General features: G+C 39.9%; 1 protein-coding gene across 1 annotated transcript; it reads right to left on the reverse strand.

Moving 5' to 3' along the window:
• Positions 1-12,028: 12,028 nt before the first annotated feature.
• On the reverse strand, positions 12,029-18,417 carry fibinb (fin bud initiation factor b). The gene has a single exon (XM_063061768.1). The coding sequence runs from the start codon at positions 17,145-17,147 to the stop codon at positions 16,464-16,466; it is 684 nt and encodes a 227-aa protein (XP_062917838.1). The 5' UTR covers positions 17,148-18,417; the 3' UTR covers positions 12,029-16,463.
• Between the last annotated feature and the right edge of the window lie 277 nt (positions 18,418-18,694).

The following is an 18,694-nucleotide window of genomic DNA, read 5'->3' on the forward strand; positions in this document are numbered from 1 at the left end:
TGAGCTCAATGAAATATTGTCTTAGGGCAGGGGAGAGGTACTGCTTAAACAGGAATATGTATAGAAGAAAGTGTCTCAAAATGATAGAAGAGGTCAGATATTTATTTCTTAATAGCAGTGCTGTAAGGCTGGTATTAAAGAGAGCGCATATAATAAAAGATTACTCGGTTAAGGTTACAGTGAGAACAGTGAGTGAATGGAAATGATGGTGAAAGCCTTTAATTTAATGCTTTTTTTTTAGAGACACAGCACAGTAACAGCTTCTTCTGGTCCAACGAGCCCGAGCCACCCAATTACACCCGTGTGACCAATTGACCTACTAATCTGTACGTCTTTGAAATATGGGAGGAAACTGGAGCACCCAGAGGTCATGGGGTGAACATATAAACTCTTCACAGACAGCAGTCATATTTGAACACAGGTTGCTCGCACTGTAGTTACATTACGCTGACCACTACACTGTCACGCTGTCCCAAATCAGGTTCCTGGGAAGAGCAAAAGTCTGGTGCTTCAGCGTGGACAAAGTTGAATACTAAAAGGCGCTCAAGATGCAGGAGATTGAAGGCAAGCAGAATCTGCTGAATATGCTCACCAAATCAGGTCGCATCTATGGAGAAAGAAATACAGTTAACATTTCAGGTTAAAATTGCTTTCTTCACAACTGGATGTGAGGAACGAAGGGATCTGTGAGAGACTACGGATGTCTAGATGACACAGTGCTTTTGGTGCTGTATAGTTAGTCATAGGTGACCTGTTTGCAGGAGTGTCAATATTGAAGGAGAAGAGCAAGACAGATGGAGAAAGGAAAAAAAAACATGCCAAAACTGTGAGATGCAGAACATAGCAATTGTTTCAAATCTGAAAGATAAAAAGAATGTTGCAAATGCTCAGTAGAGCAGGTCGCGTCTGTGGAGACAGAAGAGTTGAGTTAATGTTATTGAGCCCTAAGAGTTGCAGTACACACTAGGTGCAACCACTCATCTTATCGTCTAATAAATGGCAGCCCTTAGGACTCAGTTTTGAATTACATTTATATTAGTGTTGGCCAGTCCTGATCTAATGTCATCTATCTGCAATATCATTTCAGTTTTACCTCTCACGCTTCCGTTTCCTTCTTGGAGGTGCTATTTTGGTAACCCAGATGCACAAAATGGGAAATTTTGTGGGTAAGATGAGAAATTCTGCAGATGCTGGAAATCCAAGCACCAACACAAAAAAAAAATTGCTGGAGGGTCTCAGCAGAATCTATGGAACAGAGTAAACAGTCGACGATGTGAGCCAAGACGCTTCATCAGGACTGGAAAAAAGGGTGAGGCTAGAGCAAGAAGGTGTGGGGAGGCTGAGGAAGAAGTGCAAGGTGGTAGGTGACGGGTGAAACCGGGAGAGGGGGAGGTGTTAAATAAAGAGCCGGGAAGCTGAATTCTGTGGGTAGTACACACTGTGGCCTTGAGGTGAGGAAATAAATATCAAGGGTGGTTGATAAGATGTCATTAAAGCAGTCTTCTTTGTCCTTGATAGTGTCATTGAAAAGCAAGAGAGTTTAAAATTAGATTTCCTCTTGTTGGGAATAATCATTGTCTGGAATTTCAGTGACACGAATGACATGTGCTCTGTAACAGTCCATGCATGAATGTTATCTAAGCCTTGCTGCATTAGGGCATGGACTGCTTCATCCACTGATGAGTTGTGATTGGAAGTGAATATGATGCACTCATCAGCAAACATTCACACTTACAATATTATGATGAATGCAAGGTCATTAATTAAGCAGCTATAGATAGTTGGATCTTGAGATCTGCACTGCAGTGATGATCTGGTGCTGCAATGATTGACTTCCCTTTTGCACAACCAACTTCATTTGTGCTAACTTTGGCTCAAACCACAGCAGTGTTCAGTGATGATAAACACAAGAGATTCTGCAGATGCTGAAAATACAGAGCAACACATACAAAATGCTGAAGGTTGTTCAGTGATAATAAACCTGATTCTAATTCTGTTTCTTTTTGAGTTCAGGTTTGCCTGGGCACCTTGATGCTAGCAATTAATTGCTGCCTGATGTCCAGGCAGCATTCTCATTTCACTTCTGGAATTCAGCTCTTCCGTGCATTCTTGGACCAAGGCTGTAAGAAAGTCTAGATCCATTCAGGTGGCAAAACACAGACCAGGCATCAATAAGAAGGGTATGGGGAAGAGCTACAAGTGATGCTGGATAGCACTATTGATAACAGCTTTCATTGCTTTGTTGATAATTGAATGTACACAGAATCACTGACATTTAGCTGATGAATTTAGATTTCATCTGATCAGCCTCTCTTAGACCATAGGACCGTAGAACATTCGGCCCATCATGTTTGCTCTACCGTTTGATATTTTCTGATTTATTTTCCCTATCATGTCTGATACCTTTACTAATGAAGGAGCTATCAACCTCTGCTTTCAATATACCAAATGAATTGGCCTCCAACCCCATCAATGACAATGAATTCCATAAATTCACCACCCATGAAGTCAATGTGAACCCGCTGCAAGCAGGGTTCATAAGATAATTTCTCCATACTCTAATTATCCTGGTGAATTTTCTCTGAACTAGCTCCAGTGAGAAATCTAAAATAGAACTAATTCTGCACTATTTTATGTGTGGTCTCAATTGGGCCACAGGTTTCCATTTGCCTTCTTCCTTACCTGCTGCACCCATATGAATACTTCATGTATGAGAACCTTCAAACTCCAGTGCTGCAGCTTTCTGCGGACTATCTTTATTTAAACAATAATCAGTGTTGTCACTCTTCCTTCACAATTTCCCGCATGATGTTCCATTTGCCAACTTGATGTCTGCTCACATAAACTATAAATATATCATATCTTGGTAAACTGCTTAAATCCTCCTTACAGACTGCCTTCTCACTTCCTTTTGCAGTGTCTTCCAAGTATGTCTATATTACATTTGCTTCCTTCCCCCAAATTATGTATATATATTTTAAACTGTCCCAGCACTGATCCCTGTGATAACCTCATTCATTAGAGGTTGCCCTCCTGAAAATATGTCGCTTATCCCTACTCACTGCCTTCTCTATCTGCATATAATATGTATCTGCTAATATATTACTCCCAGACTTTGAGCTTTTTCCAAATTATCTTTCGTTTGGCAGTTGTCAATGCCTTTTGAGAATCTAAATATATTACACCCACTGGTTCCCTCTCCACCACCGCTCTAAAACTATTCAGACAAAGAATTATCATAAATTTGTCAGACATAGCCCAGTTCATCACAGGTAAATCCTGAGTACTACTGAGTACATCTACAGGAAGTGTTGTCACAGGGAAGTAGCATCCATCGTCGTGGATCCCCACCCCTCAAGTGATGCTCTCTTCTCACTGTTGCAATCAAGAAGAAGGTACAAGAGCCTCAGGACTCACAGCAGCAGATTCAGGACCAGTTATTGCCCCTCTAACATCAAACCCTGGAACCAAAGGCGATAACTTCACTCAACTTAACTTACCCCATCATTGAAGTATTCTTACAACCTATGGATTTACTTTCAAAGACTTGTTATCTCATGTTCTCAATATGTATTGCTTATTATATTATTATTATTATTATTTCTTTCTCTTTGTATTTGTACAGTTTGCTGTCTTTAGCACACTGGTTTAATACCCAGTTGGTCCAAGTACACTGGAACGATATTGATTCCATTTTGGTTATTATTCTATTGATTTATTGAGTATGCTTGCAAGAAAATGAATCTCAGGGTTGTAGATGGTGACAGATATGTTTGTTCCTCTCCGTTCCTCGGGCAGCAACCTTGCCATTTCTTTAGCACTCATCTGACAAGGCCAAGTTGCTAGCTTTACACTTAACCCAGCGAGCAAGGAGCTGGTCAGACTTGAACCCGCGACCATTCACTTCGAAGTCCAGTGTGGATGCACTACACCACCAGCTGGCTTTACATATATGTACTTTGATATGAAATTTACTTTGAACTTTTAACTTTCTTCCTGAAGTAACTTTCATTGGTCTAATTCTGATTTTTCTAAGGTTCTGCTCTTATCTCAATAATTTACTCCAACACTTTTCCAATCATTTATATTTGACTGCTTATCCAAAAGTGGCATAAAAGGGTGACAACTGAGTTGGTTGCTTTGGCCTGGAAGATATTGAACTCCTTGAGCATGTGCACCTTTGGCCATTCAAACATATGTAGAGTATTCCGTTGTACTTCTAATGTGATGTTAATTAGCAGATAGGCAGTGGGGAGTCAGGAGCTGGGTCACCTGCTGCAGAATGCCCATCCTTTGACTATTTTTTGCACCCAAAGCAATTATATGGCTAGATTATTTGAGATTCTTGTAAAGGATCATTTCATCAAGAATCTAATATGCAACTTCGATAGACGGAAGCTATCTAGTGCAAATGTTTGTATATTGTTACAAAAGATTTCAAATCCTATTGCTATAAATGTTGAATGATTTATGATTTTTTATAAACATGAACTTACATAAAAGACTCTTTCAGAAGAACTGCAGTCTGATTATTCTGTGAACTTCAGCTGTAGTAAGAGGTCATATTTGTCAGCTTTGTGGTTAAAATTTTTGGGAACATTTTGTTCAACTGAGTGCTCTTAATGGGGTTCATCATTCTACCACAAACAGAAAGCCAAAGATTTTGCAATCCCAAGATACACTGCAGTATGTACTTTAAGTATTGGGATTTTTTTTAAAGCTAGATGTTTGGAAAAAAAGAACCATTGTGGTTGAGTTTATACTGAAAACCTTTGTCTGAGAACCTGATGATAAATGATCTCTAACTAGAGGTTGCCTTAGTTTTAGCATGGCAGAAAATTTGAGGTCACATTATTGTAATAATTTGCTCAGCATGATATCATTTTACTCATTAAATATAAAATATTTTGGTCTTGTTTCAAGATCAAATAAAAATGTATTGCAGCTTTTAGCCAATGAACGTTGTGCCAGTGCTAATTCTACAACTAGAGAGAATCAGTCCTTTTTTTGCCTATTCCCTGCAGTTTTATATTCCACCTTTTAAAAATTGTTCTTACTTACTTTGTCATTAATATACCCTGTGCTTAATAATTTGGTAATAAATTTCAAATCTCAATAAATTACAGTGTAAAAACATGTTATGTTTGCCTAAATATTCTAATTATGTCTGTGTTTTGCCACCTTGTTACTGATTATCCCCCTAAAATCTTCCTCAGTTTTAAAAAAACTGTGTAAGTTCTCCTCTTAATCTCTTCTAGGAAATTATTGAATTGTGACTTGCAGCTGTATTCTTGCTATTATTCAAGTGAATATTAGTCATGCTCTTTCCTTTAGTGTCTGGCTGGTTTCCTTGCTTTCTATTCAGAGTTGCTGTCTTTTCCAGTTATAATTTTAAAAGTCCCTGTTACTTCATAGTTGTTACGAATAAGTACGTGGAATATTTTATTTTACAAAAATTATTGCGTATTTCTTTCCTGTATTATTCTATATCTGTTATCTTTCAGCAATAGTATGTTAGTACTTGTGCAATCTTAGTCAATAAGACAATGTTTGCAATTATATTAATAAACCAGTGCAAATAGAGAGCAAGAGAACAATAAAAGGCAAAAAGTATAGTGAGGTAGTGTACTTGGGTTCATTGTCCATTCAGAAATCTGATGGCAGAGGGGATGAAGCTGTTTCTAAACATTGAGTGTGTGTCTTCAGGCTCTGGTACCCCCTCTTTAGTGGGAACAATCAGAAGAGGCCATGTTGTGGATAATGGGAACCCTTTATGATGGATGCAGCCATTTTGAGGCATTGCCTTTCGAAAATGTCTTCGATGCTGAGGAGGCTAAGCTTGCAACTTTCTGCAGCTTTTTCCTATCCTGTGCAGTAGTCCCTCCACACCAGATGATGATGCAAACAGTTGGAATGCTCTCCACAGAAGATCTGTAGAAATTTTCCATAATCTTTGGTGACATACCAAGCTCCCTCAAACTCCTAATGAAATATAGCCCCTGCGTGCCTACCTCCCTTCTTAAAATGAGAGTAACATTTGCAATTTTCCGGTCCTCTGGAAGCATTCCAGAGTCTAGTGATTCTTGAAAAATCACTACTACTGCCTCCACAATCTCTTCAAATACCTATTTTAGAACCATGAGGTGCAGTCTATCAGGATTACGTGACTTATCTACCTTCAAACCTTTCAGCTTTCCAAGCAGCTTCTCCTTACTAATAACAACTACTCACTTTGTTGCACTTTATTTCTCTGTAATAAACCTTTTGTATCCTCTTCTGTATTATTGGCCAGCCTGCTTTCGTATTGGTTCACCTTGATTTCAGGTGTAATCTGTTCTTTTTGTACAAGTCATACCTTCCCTAGAAGAGATCCCAATGATCCAAAAATCTGAAACACTGTCCCATGCACCAATTCCTCAGCCACACATTCATCTGCCAAATCATCCTATTCTTAACCTCAGTGGTACGTGGCACAGACAACAATCCAGAAAATATTACCTTTCAAGTCCTGCTTTTCAGCTTTCTTCCTAACTCCCTATACTCTCTCTTTAAGACCTCATCCTTTTTCCTACCTGTGACATTGGTACCAATATATACCACAACTTCCAGCTGTTCACCCTCCCCTTTTACAATGCTTGGGACCCAATCCCATAGCTCCCTGACTCTGCTACCTGGAAAGCAGCATACCATCTGAGTTTCTCTTTCATATCCACAGAATTTGCTGTCTGCTCCACTCCACTTTACTTCTCTTCTTCACCCTCCCCTTCTGAGCCAAAGAACCACATTCAGTCTTGGTTGCTGCGGATTCCCCTAGTAGGTAGTTTTCCTCAACATTATCCAAAGTTGTATACATATTACAGAGGGGAATGGCCACAGGTGTATTTTTTGCACCGGCTGCAAGTTAGGGGCAAGTATCTCCATGTATCTCCTAACTATCACTTCTTTATTCTCCCATATGAGCCAACGGTCATCCAACTGCAGCTCCAGTTCCTTAACACAGTCTCTAAGTAGCTGCAGCTTGATGTATTATGAGGGAGACCAGCATTCCCACATCTCACACAAAGAACATACCACTAACCCTGGATCCATTCTTAATGTACTAGCTATGTGCTAATTGACAAAGAAAGAGAAAAAAAAATTATAAACTTACTTAGACCCGCTGCCTGTTTCCACCTTAGCCAGTTGAGTCAAAGTCTCCCACTCTAAACATGGCCCAGTCACACATTGGCCACTCTGCTTACATTTTGCTTCTTTTTATTGGCTCTTCTTGCATAGTCACTAATAACCCAAGTAATCTCCCACTCTGCAGCCAAAACCCAACAGGCCCCACTCACTTTTAAAAACAGGCACATAAGCTCCACAAGAAACTGTCTCCGACTCTCTCTGTGATCTCCTGCAACGTAGACGTCCTGACAGGTCCCACTTCCTTATCATTATCGATATAAATGAAATGTGACAGCTGAGGCAAATAGTAGTGAGTACAACACTCTCCCCACCTTTTGACAAAGAACTTTCCTTCTGAATTCCCTTTTAGATTCTTTGATGACCTTCTATCCTATTTGATGCTGTTCAGTTGTGTTGTTACCACAGAAATCAAATCATTCTCTCTGTATCAACAAAAACTTTCATAAGTTTAAAGGTCTCTGGCTCACCCATTGGCTTCTCGGTTTCAATGGAAAAACAATCCAGTTAATTTTCCATTCTTGATATGGTTACAGGTACTGCTTGATTTACAAATTTTCAGGAAAACAGTATTGAGTATTTGCAGATTTGAATTAAAGTTTTTTTCCCACTATGATACAACCGCGTTGAAAACCTCTTATTTTTGTTTCTAGATATTCTACTTCTCTCTGCTTTTATAAGAATTTCATTACATTTCTGGCCACCAATGATAAATTGGCTGTTATTGAACTGGGCATACTCTAGTCTCCTTAAGTATGTGTACTGTATTTTCATCGCTCTTCCCTCCGGGAGAAGGCTTAGGAGCTTGAAGACTTGTATGGCTAGATTTGGGAACAGCTTCTTTCCAATTGTGATAAGACTGCTGAACAGATCCTCACCCGGATCTGGGCCGTACCATCCAAATATCCGGACCAGCCTCTCGGTTTTTTTGCACTACCTTACTTCCCATTTTTCTATTTTCTATTTATGATTTACAATTTAAATTTTTAATATTTACTATCGATTTGTAATCCAGGGAGCAGGAAGTGCAGAATCAAATATCGCTATGATGATTGTACGTTCTAGTATCAATTGTTTGGTGACAATAAAGTATAAAGTATCTGCCAATCCTCTGCTACAATATCTTGTTCTAACAAATTATTAAATAAACAAGCAATTATTTTGCTATCTCTCCACAAAATCCTTTACAATGCATAGAAGCAATCTAGCGGGATAACGGGTTTTATCACATTTTTCTGTTTGAATAGAATATTTATTATATTTCCTTTTCTATTTTATTCATATCCTGTTAGGCATCCATCATCCAATCCCATATCAATATGTTATATCTTTTTGATAAATATGAGGCAAAGTATATTTCTGGCACCTCCCTCATTCCCTGTTTGTGGTCCTAATCCCATGCTAAACATCCTCTTCTTATTGAGGTGATTCTTTAATATACAGAAAAATTTATCAGTCTGGTTTTCTGATTATCATAATAACTGAGCTTCAACAGATTTCCATAGAACAAAATTCCAAAGATTAACCATCTTTTGAGTGAAGAAATAACTCTTTATATAAGCGTTAAATAATCTACTCCTTATTTTCAAACTGTGCTACCAAGTCCTAGACTCCTCAGTCAGGGAAACAACTTCTCTTTAACTTGCTTATCAAGCCCCTTAAAAGTTCTGTATGTTTTGATGAAATCTCCTCATTCTTCTAAATTCTACACAGCATACTCCAGTCTACTCAATCACTTACCACCCAACCTAGTAAAATGTTACTGCATTCCCTCTTAGGGTAAGGAGACCAAAACTGGACTCAACAAGGCCCTATACAACCAATGCTATCTAATCACTCAAAAAATCTGCTTTTTTTCTGTTATGCCCACCAAAGTAGATCATCTAAAATTCTTCACTATTGTGTTCAATCTGTGATGTTCTTACCCATTCACTTACCTCATCCATATTCCCTTCAGGCTCTCTATCTCATCCAGTTTAGTATTATCAGCAAACTTAGAAATGTAATATTTGAACACTTTAACTACACCCAGTGACCACTTCATTAGGTACAGCTGTACACCTGCTCATTAATGCAAATATCTCATCAGCCAATCGTGTGGCAGCAACCAGTGCATAAAATCATGCAGAGATGGTCAAGAGGCTCAGTGGTTGTTCTGACCACATATCAGAATGGGGAAGAAATGTGATCTAGGTGACTGACTATGGAATGATTGATATTTCAGAAGCTTCTGATCTCCGGGCGTTTTCAGATACAACAGTCCCTAGAGTTTACAGAGAATAGTGCAAAAAAAAAGCACACCTATTGAACAGCAGTTCTGTAGTTCTGTTCTTATCTTTTTAATGAGAGGAGTCAGGGAGGAATGGCCGGACTGCTTCAATCTCACTGGAAAGTTTCAGTAACTCAAATATCCATGTGTTGCAACAGTAAGAGCATCTCTGAACACACAAGTTGTCAAACCTTGAAGTGGTTGGTTGCAGCAGCAGAAGACCACAAACATACACTTAGTGGCTACTTTATTAGGTATAGGAGATACCTAATAAAATGGCCACTGATCCTATATCTGCCAGCAGGGTAACAGGGAGTATATTTCCAATTCTATGTGTTCTTGTCTTGTTGATTAACCTTCTATGTGGGATCTAATTGAATTCTTTCACAAAATCCAAACAGGCTACATTAACTATTCTAGTCGACACATCCTCACTGAACTCCAGCAGATCACTCAGATATGATTTTCCTTTTATTAATCAGTGGTGACTCTACCCAATCCTACAATCTTTACAAAATATTCTGTTAGTCCAATTTCCATAATAGATTCCAGCATTTCTCTTCCACGTTGTTAGATCGACGGTTAAGTAGTTTCATATTTTCTCTTACCCATCATTTGTTAAAAAGTGGAATCATAGTTGCTTACCCTTCAATCCACAGGAACATTTCCAGAATCTAGAGAATTGTGCAAGATAACCACAGCCGCAACCATCTCTGAAAGCTCCTTTTTCAATAATCTTGTGTGTAAATCATCTGTCCTTGGGATTTATCTGATTTCGAGACCACCTCCAGTAATATTTTTTAAACTAAATAGTTCTTTCAGTTCTTCATTCCCGCTAAGCCCTTGATCCTCTGCTATACTGTATCTTCCAAGAAGCCACGTCAGTGGGCTTTCTAACTTTGACTTTGACATAGCCAAAGCGACACGATGTGTTTGTGTTTCCAAGACTGTTTATTGCATAGCGGTTCGGGGAGAATGCTATTGATTTTCCGTTTCTCTGTAAGTATTCAAATGCCCTAATATTACATTGAAGGTTCCTGATGCCCCCTTTAATTCGGTTTAAATTTTTGAACTATTACTACAGCGACATTGTATGTTACTTCTCAAATTAAAGTTGCTTGCTCTTAATTTATGCTGGGTTGGTGGGCTATTGGATAATAAAGAATATACTTTTTACACAGAATCTTGCATGTCTGTTTGTCAGAGGATCGTTTGGCGTCACGGTTAAACTACGGTGATTACACCATTTAAGTATAATCACCGTTGTTTGAAGCTGCCGTTATTTTTGCACAATACAATCACAGTAACTAAATGATTAACACAGTAGCTAAATTGTGTGCAGTTTTGGTCCCCTAATCTGAGGAAAGACATCTTTGCCATAGAGGGAGTACAAAGAAGGTTCACCAGATTGATTCCTGGGATGGCAGGTCTTTCATATGAAGAAAGACTGGATGAACTGGGCTTGTACTCGTTGGAATTTAGAAGATTGAGGGGGGATCTGATTGAAACGTATAAGATCCTAAAGGGATTGGACAGGCTAGATGCGGGAAGATTGTTCCCGATGTTGGGGAGGTCCAGAACGAGGGGTCACAGTTTGAGGATAGAGGGGAAGCCTTTTAGGACCGAGATTAGGAAAAACTTCTTCACACAGAGAGTGGTGAATCTGTGGAATTCTCTGCCACAGCAAACTGTTGAGGCCAGTTCATTAGCTATGTTTAAAAGGAAGTTAGATATGGCCCTTGTGGCTACAGGGGTCAGGGGGTATGGAGGGAAGGCTGGGTTCCGAGTTGGATGATCAGCCATGATCATAATAAATGGCGGTGCAGGCTCGAAGGGCTGAATGGCCTACTCCTGCACCTATTTTCTATGTCTATGTCTATGTTAAATGATTTGGGTTCATTCTGTGTCGGTGAATGCTGGTTAAAGAGTGAATGTCGGCAAAGCACTTTCGGCACTAAGTTGTTCCTTTATTATTTATTGATAACGCACAAGAAGGTCATTTGATTCATTGAGTGTTTGACTGAACCCAGCAACGCGATCCCACCAGTCCCTTTGCCACGCTCTTTCGCTCACGTGACCACCAGCTCTCCTTTGACTCGTTGCGCTACTTGTCAACACTTCGGGTAGTTTACAGCAGCCAATTCAATTACCCGGATGAGGAAGGAAACAGTCCATCATGGGAAGGCAGTGCAAACTCCACACAGACAATACCAGAGGTCAAGATTGATCTCGTATTATCTACAACAGTGAAGCTGCATATGAATAGGCAGACGATTTTCGCATCTCAGCCAAAATAGCACTTAGGCAGTTCGCAAACACGTGGAAATCTGCAGGCGCTGGAAATTCAAGCAACACATACAAAATGCTGGTGGAACGCTGGACTGTACCTCTTCCTATAGATGCTGCCTGGTGGCCTGCTGCGTTCCACCAGCATTTTGTGTGTGTTACTTGGCCACTACTTCGGTTTTACCCTGTCTTGTGAGCAGGGTGTGAATTACTCCTACTTTGGCGTTGAAATCTGCGTTTCTCACCAGATGACCAGCAGGACAGCAAAGACGACAAACAGATTTTTCCCTTCTTGGGTAAATTTTAATATATTGATGTAACTTTTATGAACCAACAGAAAAGTGACGTTTTCTCTAAAGGTAAAGGAAGGAACTCGAACAGAATAACATTGATGAACTGCTCATTATTGTTACCATCGTTATCCTGCCGTGACGTAACACTAGTTGCAGTGGACGTTCACCCAAAGGACTTGATTCCTCTGTTCCAACGGCCGGCGGCGCCAATGGCAATGATTTGAAGCCCTGTTCAATTTGTTTTAGGTTTGAATACGTCCAATATAGTTCTTAAAATATTCTTCTGCAACAAAAGAATTTAACAGATGCATGTAACATGTAATTGGGAGAATGTGAAAACCAGAGTCGTAGAATTAACCAAACCATAAGTGGCATTGGACCATTGAATATAGCCCGGTTGAATTAGACATACATACAACCGTTACTGTATCATTCTAGTGTTTACATACGTCGTTAAAAAACCCAGTCGCCATTGTTTCATATTCATTCCAAACGTGGAACACGTTACGTGAGATAATGCCTACCAAGGAAAAGGTATGAGCCAGGCTTGAACGAGGAAACAGATGTTTTTCGTCAGCCCTGAAATCGGGACGGTTCGGAAGGTCTGGAGTGCGGGTGCACGTTAGGAGTAATTTCCGTAAAGATATTGAGGAGACAATAGATTCGACAGCGATATTCTCTGAGAAATGAATTCTGCCTCATTGTCATCGGTTTTTGCTAATTGGCTAAGAATGGACAATGGTAGTTTCCCGATCTAGATTTTAACGAGAAGTTACTTTAAAGTTCGAGTTAATCTCCATGTCCAATATTTCAAAGGTCTTAGACATAACATATGAAAATTTACGCAATTACCCCATTACCCCACTGCTATATTGTCGTCTGCAACTGTCCAGTGTGGAAGCATTTAGTACGTATAGCTGAGGCATTAGTGGCAAACATGTGGGATTTAGACAGGTATTACTGGTAAATATATCCATGCAACCTACTTTAGAAATTGGAGCGCAGGTATTTTATTCTGTAGTAATTTTAGGGACCACTATACGGTAAAATATATTTTTCCGGCATATCCCTGGCATTTCCCATTTTCTATAACGATAATAACGCCTATGCTGAACTATTATAATCACGTAGCATGTTTATGCTATTCCTAAAATATAGTCAATGTAAGGATTCTTTTGACTAGGCTCAAATTTGGACTATAAATGATTTGGAAAGGAAAGTTTCGTTTTCCATATCGTGCACAGAAAACCACAGAAGCTTCATTAACCTAGTGAAACAGAATATGTCAGTTTTATCTCGCTGAAGACATTACCGTGCATTTGGTGGGCCCTTGTGAAATCACCAGGGCCTCCTCTTCCTCGGGCTATTTTTTTCCAACAAAAAAAATTGAAATGTACATATCAAAACGTGGAGCTGGTTCAAATGCTTCTCCCCTTTTCGAGTTCGTTTGCCGGTATGTACCGGGGAATATGCAACGACTTTCATCGTGGTTGTTCTGAAACTGTGTGGATGTGGTCTAATTTACTTGAGGAAGATTAATCCTGCGGTGAAGAGATTGAAACACTCATTATGGGTAGAGGAATGCCGGCAGCCCGAGGACGGATATCTGATAGAGAAGTGATTAACGACAATTAGAAGGAATATGTACTTTGGGAAGCGGGTGCCATTAGCGGCGGTTGTATTGGACAATCATTTTGTTGCCATTAAGATTACAACGAACTCGATTACATTTGGGAATAAACCGATGATGAACATGACCATCTAATACCAATTTTACACAGACGCAGATTGTGTTTTGGAAGCCCATTGATGACAGAGTGAACGTAAGAGCAATAGGCTCCACTCGAGCTCCAAAATACAAACTGAGTATTTAACGGGAAATCGCGTGAGGCCCTTTTCGGGAGGATGTGGGCACTCAAATCGGCCTTGCGACAGCGAACTAGTCTCGCGAACTTCTACTATTGCGGTTAGTATTATATTGTCCATGTTACTAGAGAAAACAGTGGCAGACACAAGGATTGGAGGGCAGAATACCTCATGAGACCCCGGGCCTTCACCGCGGGCAGTTCGATGCTGGGAAACATGCACCGCAGCTGAATGCAATGCAGCAGTTAAAGTCAACTACCTGGTAGCAATCAACCCTACCATTGTTAATATAAGTACTGTACAATATATGATTGTTAACGCTTGCTCCTTCAAAATAACCAATCTAATGAATACGTAGCTACCAAGATACCGACCAGGGTTATATTCGACTTGAAATGAACTCAAGCGACTCGAGATAGCCTCTTGTAAGAACTTTAGTGTCGTTTAGCACCGACGCTGACCTTCTAAATGAACTAAAAAGAAAAGTGAGCCAAAGACAGTGTCCTCTCCTAAACCAACATCTCTGGCATTTGGGTTCAAACTACGCTAAGCTTGGAGCGTCGGCTAGAGGCCACGTCAGTTGCCATGTTTCACGTCGGACTATCAGGAGACTATTCCAAGCCATGACATGGTTAAAGATTAAGAAAGGGACAGAGAGAATTAAAAATAATAAAGCATAAACTCAAAGCCTCCTTGGATAAATTCCCTCGTTCCCGCTCACATTCAATCTCTGTTCCAATTCCTTTCAAAGTGAAGAAGGAGCAATCGGGGTAGTATTGAGAACGGACCTTCTCCCTCACCTGTGGACAAGTCAACAATTTCACGATTGTTCTCATTACGTCAGGACCCAGAAAATCAGAGTGAAAGCCGTATTAAAGGTAGAGGTTGGTTGATTCTTGATTAGTCAGGGCATAAAGGATTATGGTGAGAAGGCAGGAGATTAAGGCTGAGGAGGAAATGAATCAGCCATGATGAAATGGCGAAGCACACTCCATGGACCAACTGGCCTAATTTTACTGTTACGGTCATCCTTGATCTGGAAGGAATGCTGAAGAAGACTGGCGAAGAATTCAGATTAAAACTATTTTTATATTATTTGTACTGAGATCACCATAAACTATTTCATATGTTGCTATATTCGTACTTTTAACTGCAGGTTTCCTGCAACTGTTTATTGGTGTAAGAAAAGTGAAAGTATCATATTCCTTTACTAACGTTTAAGCCTCAGTAAACAATGCTACCAATAAACGGGTTTTCCCAGAAGGAACCTTAATTAAGAACCTGCAACAAAGAAAAGTGGTTTACCATCCAGCAATATTTTTTTGCATTTTTTTTAAGTTTACAAGCTCAGAATAATCAGCAATCGTTACTTGGTCAATATTTCGCTGCTAGGCCTATTTTATAACTTCACTTCTTTTCCTTGCGTTAAATGTTAGTGTACTGTATTTGTTAAATGTACCATATAATTAAATACAAATATTTTTATGTGTAGAAATCCTCTTTAAATTTGATTTTGAAACAAAGGAGTAGAATGTAACTTAAAATGGTCACTTGAACCTGGCTGTTTTCCGTTGTAATGTTATTGCTATAAACTGAAGTTAGCAAAAGAGCCAGCACTTTCATCGTGTCGACGGTCACAGCGCCGCCTGCGGCAAACAGCACGATTCAGCCACCGTCAGGCGGTGTGAGGGCTCGGGATCCAACATATTATTGCTAAATTCCGTCTTCTGAATCATTGAACAGAGCACGCTTTTAAACTTTTGTTCATAAATTTAAACTTTAAATCTGCAACCCCCTCCTCTAAAATATCTTTAAATGTCAAAAGCTCCAACCACAAGACTCGCTCAGAAAACAAACATTAACTCGATATGGGCTTGGTATGTTTCACCTCTTCAGTGTAGAGCGGAAATTGTTGGCAAATCCAGACTTTAAAGCCATATCATCAATCAAACCTGTCAGATTGTTGTAATCGAGTAGTGCAATATATATTCATCTTTATGACCTGTTCAAACCTAAGATGGCAGCTAAAATGAAGTTTGCTGATGTCTCAAATTTGTCCTAAATGTTTTTTTTTCTAATTTTCCATCGATTATTGGGGTTCAGGAACCAAAAAGGACTCATTGTATTTCTTTTAGACTCACTTAAAACGACACGGTTGACGGTTACCCTGAGCAATGCTGCGGTAAAAAAAAATCTTTTATTTTTTTTGTATTAAAATACTTGTACCTGCCTGCGGTGTTTGAAGTGACACATAAGTATATATTTAAAGGCGGCAAACATACGTAGCAATGAACGTTCAACAAACACTGAAAAAAATCGACAGAATAACAGGATCACTTTTATAAACCTCCTCGCTTTAAATAGGCACGCTGGTCTTAAACCGACTTGATATGCTGTATTAGTTTATATGCAATATTAAGTTGGGGGAGGGGATCATTTACACATGTTGCCCGTCAGATCTCACATTATGACAATATATTTTGATAAATATGCTGCAGAAGTAATGAAATGTTATTACTAGAGGACGGGAGAACGGGTGAAGATCATCCATTGTGGTCAAACGGATCTCAGCCTCTCATAAAATCATTCTTCAGCCTGCTCAGCCTTGTCCCATGACTTCTGACGATTAGGGTGAGAAGTTCGTGTTTATCTTTTAACCCAGACGAGATCTCTCGCGTCTCCCTCAAAATCTCTCTGGTGTGATACAGCATGTTCACCACTTCATCGTTAATCTTGTTCACTTCCCTCACCTCGTTTTCTTGACTCTGTCGAAATTTCATCTCCAGCTCGACCAGAGAGCGGTCCGAATGCGAGAAAGCTTCTCCGATCTGCGCGGCTTCCCGGCGAAGGTAGTTTCCATAACTGTCTTCCCCGTCCAGATCATAGGCGATATTTTTCCCAACTCCTTCCAAGACACGCGCCGCGTCTTCCACTTGTCTTCTGATGGTGATCATCTCTTCTTTGATAAAAGTTTCCAGATCGGCTTCAATCCTGCAACTACGATCGTCGGACACTTGAAAAAGCATCTGGCATTTTTCAGGGTCGTCGTTTTCTTCGTAGTCCCCATCCGGTACAAAGTAGTGATGGAAAGTGCCGTTAGACATCTCTGGGTGCAGGGGTCCCCTGTAAAGAGCGTGCGACAGGGAGCACAGAAGGCTGATGTAGATCACGTTAAGACGCAGCATCTTTAATCCAGTACGCAGTTCAGAAGGAAAGACGGTTGAGGCTTTTCGGAAACAATTTTTTTCCATTGTAGGACCCCCCAGTGGAAATCCCCGTCAACTCTCCGCTCCCGTCTCCGACCAATGATTCCTCGGCAATCCTGCCATAAGGTGTAATTTGAGTTGAGCGTTATTTTTTTAAATCCCCTTCTCTCCGCGTCTCTTTTTGCAGCATGTTTCTGATCAGTCGTCAGTACAGATGAGGAAATATATGAACATTACAGATGACGTGCTCTGCGTCGATCAATCTCTCTGAGGAGTCCAACATCTGGATTGTGAGGGTTGTTTGGCAGCAGCGCCACATCTCCGTTCTATGGTCCTTCGGGAGGCGGCGCAGGCATCAGCGCTACATTTACGCTGTCACTTCTCCGCGGGAATCATGGTGACTTATATTTTAAATCAGAAGTCTCCAAGTCTTTTTGTTGCGACTGCGCCTTTTCAGACTGAGTTCACAGGGTGACCGGAAAGCACGGAAACCGGTAACTCTTACTGTGGAACTGACCTATCGTACAGGAACAGGGTGATTTAAAACGCAATGAACAAAGCGATTTCTTTTTGGACATTTGACGATTTAAAGTTCTGAATCAGCTTAGTTCTCAACGCCACGACTAGCGCGTTCAGTTATTAAAACTCTACAACTATCGAATGGAGAAAATCCGGCACGGTCATGATTCTTGCACGGTGAAATCCAGACATGTTTTTTGCCAATTTATTTAATCTTTTTTTTCTAGAGACATCAAACCGCGTTTCTGTAGGTGATAAAAAAGTTTGCTACTCTCTATGAATAGGGTCATAGGCCGATTTTTACTTCACAGGCGCAACCGTGGAGATCACGTATATCCAAACAACACCGGTGCGAGAAAAGGGTCTCATTTCATTTTTCTTGCTAATTATTCCAAATAAAAGTAAGCATGTCAAATAATTTAAGATCTGTAAAGAGAAATCAAAAGCTAGATTATGGCTTCGAATGTAACCACATTTGCTATATAACAATATTTCCGTTTGACGTACACCCAATGATAGCTGCCCTTTATCCGCTATAGACCCTGACAACTCTGCTATATATCTAAATAAAATTAAAAATGCTGGACACGCTTAGCAGGTCAGTCAGTGTCTGTGGAAACAAAAACAGACAAATTGAAGGCTGTATTTGAACTGCTCTGCACTAAACTGGATAATTAAGTTCTCGATGATTCTCTGAAAGAAGTGTTAAAATCTAATCCCGCGTTTCCTTTCCACATATCAACATTTTGCAGAATATGATTATGACTTTTATAATTCCTAACTTTTTTCTCCCATGCAAAATAATTTTGCGAATGAGTTGATAGTAACTTACATAAAATAAACCAGACGCTGGAAAGCAGATCTTTGTTGTTTTGTGATAATAATTTTAATTCCATTAAAGCAATGTCATCACTTTTGCTGAAATGACAGGTATGAAAAAGGTTTTAGAAACCCGGTTCACCACAGGTCCACCAGGAATATTCAGTCCCAGGGCACAATTCATACTTGGACACATGTGTCACATGTCTCAGGTGTCAGAAAGATGATTTTGACATAATGTAACAGCAAGCAGG

This window comes from Mobula hypostoma, chromosome 11 (assembly GCF_963921235.1).
Source record: "Mobula hypostoma chromosome 11, sMobHyp1.1, whole genome shotgun sequence".
In the NCBI taxonomy this organism is placed as follows: domain Eukaryota; kingdom Metazoa; phylum Chordata; class Chondrichthyes; order Myliobatiformes; family Myliobatidae; genus Mobula; species Mobula hypostoma.

Bases quoted from the DNA above. Each gene is read 5' to 3' on its own strand.
- fibinb (XM_063061768.1), bottom strand. From the start codon at position 17,147: ATGGAAAAAAATTGTTTCCGAAAAGCCTCAACCGTCTTTCCTTCTGAA.